The sequence below is a fragment of the Neoarius graeffei genome, chromosome 11 (assembly GCF_027579695.1).
Source record: "Neoarius graeffei isolate fNeoGra1 chromosome 11, fNeoGra1.pri, whole genome shotgun sequence".
NCBI lineage: Eukaryota > Metazoa > Chordata > Actinopteri > Siluriformes > Ariidae > Neoarius > Neoarius graeffei.
The window spans coordinates 57241141-57249870 of NC_083579.1; the positions used below are offsets into that span (position 1 = coordinate 57241141).

Consider the following 8730-nt stretch of genomic DNA (forward strand, 5'->3'; position numbering starts at 1 on the left):
CAATCATAAATCCACAGACTTCCATCCTCATCTGCTGTCTCTATTCTCTGGCAGATGTTTCACCCTCTATGTCCCTGCACTCAGCCCCAAAAGCCAAGTCTCTCAGCAGCTGCTTCCATCATGTTGCAAAATACATTTAATGGGACAATAAGCTAAGTAACTCATATTCATCAATGATCATCATCTTTTTTTGGTAGTCTTATTTTATTTGTGTTCCGTTTAAGCAAATGCCTACATTTCGAGATGACACACTGGTGCAGTAGATATGTGCAATGGCATGGCTTTGGCCACAAAGTGTGTTAGGTACTATGTTGAGAAATCTATTGGCCCTTTTCCACTACCCTTTTTCAGCTCACTTCAGCTCGCTTCAGCTCACTTCAGCCCGACACGGCTCGCGTTTCGACTACCAAAAAACAGCACGACTCAGCTCGCTTTAGCCCTGCTTAGCCCCTAAAACTCGCACCGTTTTGGAGTAGGGCTGAAGCGAGCCAAAGCGAGCCGAGTGAGGCTGGGGGCGTGACCAGACACTCCCCTGTGCACTGATTGGTGAGGAGGAGTGTCCTCACATGCCCACACACGCCCCGCGAGCACGCTGGGATCTGTAAACACCGCAAACCCGGAAGAAGAAGAATTACGAATTACGAGAATTTCTGAAGCCTTATGCGCCTCGCCTCATCTATACGCTCTTGCTGCTTAACGACATCACCTGACGTCCACCCACTTTCGCTAACTCCACCCAATGTGTCCACCCACTTCCAGCCAGCACGGTTCAGCGCGGTTGTAGTCGAAATGCAACTCCAACAGCCCCGCTCAGCTCGACTCAGCACGGCACGGCTCAGCCGCGTTTGTAGTGGAAAAGCGGCATAAGTTCCTCCCCAACCACTAGAATTTAAGTGTAGGTAATCTTACTAGTACATCAGCAATTTATAAAAAGTGGAGCATCTATCTGCAGCAAACAACATAAAATTTTAAATTCATTCGTGATAGTGTCATCAGAATTCATATTCGTCATCATCAGTGTATGTACTGCTTAGCACAAAACACTGGTTTTAATCACACAATTTCATAGTGTTGTGAGATAATACACTTTTGTAATAAACTAGACAGTAATGTTAACTAGAGTGATATTTGTTTAACATTTGTTAGGTTTAGGGTAATTATTTATGTAGACTGCTAGCATCATTTTTATAATAGCTACGTTTTTTTTTTTTACATTTCCTTTTTATTTACTTTTCTTTGCGTCTCAAGTTGTACCTGATTTCATGAAACAAAGTTTCTTTAGCATCTAATTTTTTTTCGAACAAGCAAGGTACATGTGGTCATTCAGTTTTATACAAATGAACTCGAACTTCTGCTGCTATGTCTAGTATTAACCTTTGCATCTTATGAAGTACCTTTGTATCATATGAAGTACCGCAAGTTATCCAACTTTAAGAATATGTTTGACAAACATTAAGTTTCTGTATTGCTTTTGTGACTCTTTTACACTATAGTTTTACCATATTCTTGCAGAAAAATCAAAATCTTGAAGGGTTACTGAACATCAGTAATTCCGGAGGAACCGCATTTACCAAGAGTCTCTGTACACTGCCCATCATGAAAATATATCTGTGCCAGTGTGATGCATGGTAAGCTCACCTCTTTACTCTCACCATCTGCAGGTTTGTAAGTAATTATGTATTTGCGTACAAGTCCAGGTGCTGCGTCCCAATTCAGAAGCATGCTGCTGTGAGTTACATCCGTTATCGTCAACTCACCAGGTGGAGGCAGCGGCACTGCAAGCGGGCAAAAGATAAACACAAACAAGCAAAAAAGCAGTGAGAATCTCAACACCATGCCAAGCATCCCTGCTTGGAGCTAGCATGCTCTAGCGCCACCTACGGGTCACCCCTTGAGCAGTGAGGGGAGAGCTGGACTTTTCGCCTTTCTGGGGGAGGAGTGTGATGGTGTACGCTGTGTTGGGGAGAAGCTTCCTCAGCTGGACATCCGTGACCTTGGCTTTTACACGCATCTGTCAAAGTTAACCACATCAACAGTGAAAGCAGTGATGGTTACTACCAAGTAGCTATGCGATTAACCCAGGAGAATCAGGATAACTGGTGTAACAATATGCATTCCTGGCGGACCATAACATTGCAGGGTTTAATGTTCTCTCTAACCAAGGACATCATATTTAACCCAAGAAAGGCTTATGACTCAAATAATGACGTAAAGTTAATTTGTGAATTGATTCAAAACAAGGAAAACATCAAAACCTGCAAGGATGTAGCCTTCCAAGTATACTGATTTTAGCAAAATCAATTTCAGGTACAAGCATGTCTTTGTATAAAATAATAGGGTGGGTTATTGGAAATTTAAATGGAATTAGACAAAGTATCAGGAACTATATTACATACAGGTCAACACTAATATTAAAACCCAATTTATTTTCCACCTTTGTTAGGTAATAGACAGCTTCTTGGGGACTTATGACACTGACATTGCCTTTCTATGTCCCTCAAAGAGACGAATTATTTGTGGCTTTTACACAATTTACAGACAGTATGTACAAAAAGTAGAGCAAAGGCATGCCTCTGATAATGGCCTACAATGTTTGTCTTTCTTTATTGTCCATTTGTGTTTAAAAAAAGAAAAAAAAAAAGAATAGGACTAGCTGGTAAAGAGTACTGCTTCCACAGCGTTTTATGTAATGAAAGAGCATATTTAAGAGCTCCGTCTTTATTGTTGTGCTGTAGTGAGGTAGATTATCTAAGCACAGATCATACCTCTTTCTTGGTGGTGCGTTCAGTGGCATTTATAGCCGAGTATTGCAATTTGTAGCCAGTAGCTCCTTCGATTTTCTCCCATTTCACCTTCATGGTGGTGGAGCCAACTTTGTAGATGGTCAACCTCCTTATATTATCTACGGGCACTACAGAGGGGAACACATCTTTTCTCTTTTTTGTTTAGATCCTTTGCCCCCTGTCTATCTAAACCCTGAGGCTGGCAGACAGCACAGATGGACCAAGGCACACATACTGGGAGTTGCATGGTGGTTAAATGGAAGACAATGAACGGGTGGCAGAGAGGATGATGTACGGATGGCAGTGGATTTTACATACTTACATGATGGCTAATGAATGATGGCAGACAAACACAACACGCATTAATGCCACACAGATATGGCAACATTACTGAACAGGCTGAGCACTGGTATATAAACACAACAGCAATCAAACACTAAAGGCAGGAATAAACCAACGACACTTTGCTGTACCATGCAGCATCATGCTGTATATTATGATAACATTCATTGCTCTGTAAAGGGAATGATGATGGTTAGGGTTAGGATAAAGTTCAAAATGTGAAGCAGAACATAAAAACAGCTTAAAAGCAACATCCACATTCCACTGTATAGCTTTTTATAACTTTTTTTTCTAGTCTAAACAATATAAAAGTTGCTATAGCAAATCTTTATGGAAAAAACATTATAATTTCTACACAGTTTACATGCATATTTGAATGAAAATATGTCCAAATATGTCATTGCTGTGACAGCATAATCAGATCACTCAAATAGATAAATAAAAAAAAAAAAAACAGTTAAAATACTTGGCTTCAGATTTAAATAACTGACCATCATTGGCTTAAAGTGTGCTTTTGAAACTTTCCAGATTTTTAACATCAGGATAAACTCTCTCTTAGTCATGGCTCTACAGTAACACTACTAAAATCTGAATGAAAAGCATAAGATTTGCTATAGCAACAAACAGTGGTTCACATTTAATTAAAACAATAGGGAGGGGCGAAATCAAAGCCAAAGCCTCAATAATAATTCCAGTTTGAGAGAGTAACCCAAGAAGGATAAACGCAAGAGATTAAGTATATTGCAATAATTAGAATTTAAATTTGTCATAGATCCATTTTTAAAAATAAGAATAAAACCTTTTGCCGAGGCTTTGGCTCGATTCTTTCCGAATGCCATTTGTGGTGGAAATGAAGTTTGACTCTTACGTGTGGTTTCTGTGCCGCTCAGGGGCTCACTGCTGTCTTCTCCAACCACAGAGTAAACATTCACTGAGTATTCGGTCAATGGATCGAGACCTTGCAGCACCACAGTATTCACATTCCCATCCACAAACAACTAAGACAAAGGGACAAAAAAAAAAAAAAAAAATCAGAAATCACTTTATTAATCCCCGGAGGGAAATTCAAATTTGCAACCAAGCTCCTGAATCAAAGAAGTTGTAAACATGTCTAAAAATAGAACACAAAATAGTCTTAAAAAATAAATAAAAATAAGTTATTGAACTTATTTAAAGGGCGGCACGGTGGTGTAGTGGTTAGCGCTGTCGCCTCACAGCAAGAAGGTCCGGGTTCGAGCCCCGTGGCCGGCGAGGGCCTTTCTGTGTGGAGTTTGCATGTTCTCCCCGTGTCCGCGTGGGTTTCCTCCGGGTGCTCCGGTTTCCCCCACAGTCCAAAGACATGCAGGTTAGGTTAACTGGTGACTCTAAATTGACCGTAGGTGTGAATGTGAGTGTGAATGGTTGTCTGTGTCTATGTGTCAGCCCTGTGATGACCTGGCGACTTGTCCAGGGTGTACCCCGCCTTTCGCCCGTAGTCAGCTGGGATAGGCTCCAGCTTGCCTGTGACCCTGTAGAACAGGATAAAGCGGCTAGAGATAATGAGATGAGATCTTATTTAAATTCAAGTAAAAGCAAAAAAGAGAGAGAGAAAAAAAAAAAAACTTTTACTGGAAAGTCTCCAGACAAGCATGTGACAAGTCCAAAACAAAGAAGGCTACTTAAAGCCACGACCTACAATGTAACATTAATTGGAAGTCAATTGAAAATATATCAGAAAATACTCATGTTATATTCAAAATCCTAAAGACAATTATGCGTAATGTAGAGGTGAGATTTGCAAAATATTTTAAGGTTTTATTTTGTAGCATTTTAGAGTCCAGGGCCAGTGGTCTGTTGGATATACAAGAGCCAAATAACGTGAACAGGTGTAGACTATTTTCCTTTTTCTGAAAAAGTTGTTCTGTGCATAAACCCTAATGAGGTAGGCAGAGACCCTCATGCCTTCCACGTGCCAATTCTGAGTATGGATAATGAGATTAAGGATCATAAATCTAATGGCATCACGATCAATTCCTATTTATGAATTAAAGAAAATGAAAATTCAGTCTTCAGAGAAACTTTCGTTTCACCTGGCAGTAAAAGTGGAAAGACAGCCCCACATGGCTTGCCCATTTGAGGAGGCAAGCACTACTCCAATAAGCAACACATAAAATAATTTGGGAATTCCCTGCTCTGCCTTGTAAACTGGCCTGAGTAATGGCTTTTTTCATGCTTCAATTATACTCCATTTAAAAGTGATACTGAGTGAACTTAAAGTGAGTCTGCAGGATACAAAATACCTTTCTTTGTTTTGAGCTGTGGAGTTTCTCTGGAGATGAATATGATACCTGTTCTGTTTGTCCTCCAGAGACTGGAAAGTACTCAATGCGGTACTTTTCAACAGGGTCCTCAGGGCCATTCCAGGTGGCACGGAATGAGTAGTGGGTCACATCAGAGGTCACCAGGTCAGTGGGTGCCATTGGTCCTCCTGAAAGGGGTAACGATGACACATTGACATTTGACCACTTTAATCTTTGTATACATATAGGATTGGACTCTCTAATAACCTCTTGTTTAAATACAATCAGAGAAACATTTTCCCTACTTGTCAGAGCTTTGGCTCATTTTTGAAAGAGGCTAAAATAAAGTATGTTATTATTAAATCGTATCTCATTTTCAGATGAGGCTGAAGCCAAATATATCTAGCATGACAGAGACCATGACTTATCCTTATGAGAAATTTGGATATGTGACAAGCTCCCAGATTTCTTCTACTATTTCTACAGCTGGACGGAATATTAAGATTCTGTTCACTGTTTCTTCAAAATCACACAAAAGGCTTTGTTTGATTACAAGGACTATTAGGCCTAAATGGGTCTTTACAAAATAAATAAGTCTTGTGCCATAACAATGCTTAATATATGAGAGTGATTTCTATATTAAATGATCTTAATACAAATGTCCTTTACATTACCCTGGCCTTTGACACTTGAACACAGGTTGTTTGTCAGATCATCAACGATATCCAAAAGAAAAGAGAAATCCATTACGTTGTACATGTGTATTTCATCAGGATCAGAGGCAATGGAGCGCAATTCATTCTCATCAGCGTTCTTCACACCTAACCATCAAAGAGAGTAAAGAACATTATTTCTTTTTTGCTAAACCAGTACCTCATTAATGTACAAATAAAAGCCCACATGGACTATTCAGATAAAACACAGAGGATTATAAACCTGGCTTGCACAGTTACTTGCACATCTATTAAAGGTGGTAGATACACAAACTTGAATTTAAACTGAATTAATGAACTTAATAAAAGCAATTATATCTTTAACATTGTATTTTAAAGGCATAAAAGGTTTTCTCACCAATAGCATAGAGCTCAATGCCATGGTCACGCAAATTTTGAGAGTTTGCAATAATGTCATCCTGCGATTTGCCATCAGTGATGAGGACTCCGATTTTACGGGAGTTTGGACGCATGCCCACATTAGCTTTGAAATTGTTCTGCAGGATGTAATTCAAAGCAAGACCTAGACAAAAGGCAAAATACTGGTCATAATAACAGTAGTTAGATGTAAGCCTATATAAAGCTTTCATAGTCTCTTAGCTCTGTCAAGTTAATAAATGAAATGGAAATTGGGAATATCATGTAGATATGAAAATACCTGTCATAGTGTTTCCTCCTTTGTAAGGCAAGTTGGCCACGGCCTCCAGCAGTGAATCTCTAGTTCCATGTGCATTCAGATGCCACTCAGTCTTTGGATCTCCACTATACTGGGCCAAACCTGTGTACAGGAATGAACACAATTTTCCACACCTGTCTCTGGGTACAGATCAAAATCTACAGCTTGAGACAAAAAAAAAAAAAAAAAAGACAGCCTTACCAATCTGAACACGGTCTGGGCCAATGTCAAAAACGCCCACCATACGAGCAATGAATGCCCTGATGGTCTTGAAATTCAAACGTCCTATACTCCAGGAGCCATCAACCAGCAGGACAATATCAGCCTGGGCAGTTGTTTTGCACATTACATCTGACCAAGCAGAGGATAGAAAAGTTAGATATTAAATATACAGAGGTGCTGTCATTGCTATAATGTAAATTATATTCAGAAGTTGCTTACGAGAAAGAAAACGTTGTGGTGATAAAGGGGAGGGGGGGGGGGGGGGGGGGGAACACATAGTAAAGGGGTTTTGGACACCAAATGAGACCAGACCAGCAATACAAATAGTTGTTTATTAATAACAATTTCTGTACATTTTAAATGCATCTGATACATTATTGAACAATGACACAATCACTGACAATTAATTACAAGATTAACTTTAAGGGATTTTGTAGACGCCATCATGAGCAGGAGAAAGACTGATCTTCAAGGGTTACTTTTCATCCCCCAATCTGCACCTCATTTCCGCTTCTGTAAAGACACCTGAATGTTGGTCCACTGACGTGAGACTTTCCCTGCTCAGGAAGAACACAGCTGCATGGAGCCCAAAATCAAAACAAGCTCATACTGAAACCACAGTGAAACTTTTTTTTTTTCATAACCCTGGCAAAAGGCCATAGCCAGGGGACAGGGAGGACTAATATTTTTAAAGTGTTTTAAAAAGGTTTAAAAAGGCTTCCTGAGATTTTGCACACGCCATGTTTTCTGGATTCTGCGTTGGAGCTTTCCTGTTGTAAATAAAGAATAGAATTAAAGGCTATCTAACAAAACAGACGTCCCCACCTTCAGCAAAAGATTTGTGCTGCTTTCAACATAAATCTCAAATGCACAACACATTAAATGTATGGTTCATGGTATTCGCTGCCCTGTTTTGTTTTTAAATGCATGATGATAATAACTACACAGCTCTCAACTATAAGTTATATATTTTATATACATTTTATATATTATCTCATTATCTGAAAGTGCTGACAGACCGAATTAAATAATGAGATGTTGGCACTTGAACAATCCAGGTATAGATGGATTCCCTAGAGTGGTTTAAGGTTACTCAGGAATCTCAGCATGTGTAAATACATGACCTGCTTTCATTCCCTTCTGACAGCACATAATTAAAATGACGCATAAGCTGTTTAACAGCAAAGTAAAGCACCAGTAGGCATATTGAAACTATCCTGCCTCTAATTTTTTTTTTAAATTCTGTGCTGATTGTTTTGGGCTGGGGTCTGTTACAAAAAGATGTGAATTCCTTGTTGAGTATCACATGGACTGAATGCAAGTCTTTACAGATTATATTGATTAGGAAGCATAATGTAAAGTATGCCTTTCTTCTAACTTACACATTCCTTGCTCTTGTGTCTGGACTCACATTTCACATATGTTCATTATTAAGTCTCTTATAACGACCTCTGTGGCATTCATAATAACAAATATAAAGCTAAGTGTGATTCCAAAGAATATGCCTCGGTCTTATCTTTTTCTCCAAATCGTGCAAGAGCCCAGTTACTGGATCTGCTCCCAATTAGGAACTGCATTCTTCACTCAGGTCATCAATCTGAGTTCAGAACCTTCAAATGTGCACATCAGCTTTCTTCTCTCACACACACAAACACTAGATCATATTTAGACTGACAGTTGAGCAGGCAAGGTTGTGTCATATCCGCTCATAAACC

At 39.4% G+C, this 8730-nt stretch overlaps 1 protein-coding gene across 6 annotated transcripts in view; it reads right to left on the reverse strand.

Moving 5' to 3' along the window:
* col12a1a (collagen, type XII, alpha 1a) overlaps positions 1–8730 on the reverse strand; it is an 89368-nt gene that overhangs the window by 47203 nt on the left and 33435 nt on the right. For 5 of the 6 annotated variants that reach the window (XM_060934315.1, XM_060934321.1, XM_060934316.1 and 2 more), the window contains 9 exons: positions 6995–7144; positions 6776–6895; positions 6476–6640; positions 6079–6225; positions 5453–5592; positions 3994–4123; positions 2766–2911; positions 1882–2011; positions 1639–1775 (listed from right to left, as the gene is read on the reverse strand). In XM_060934315.1, the coding sequence (XP_060790298.1) occupies positions 1639–1775; positions 1882–2011; positions 2766–2911; positions 3994–4123; positions 5453–5592; positions 6079–6225; positions 6476–6640; positions 6776–6895; positions 6995–7144 (1265 nt within the window). The remainder of the gene's footprint in view (positions 1–1638; positions 1776–1881; positions 2012–2765; positions 2912–3993; positions 4124–5452; positions 5593–6078; positions 6226–6475; positions 6641–6775; positions 6896–6994; positions 7145–8730) is intronic. The other variant, XM_060934318.1, reaches the window with a different exon arrangement.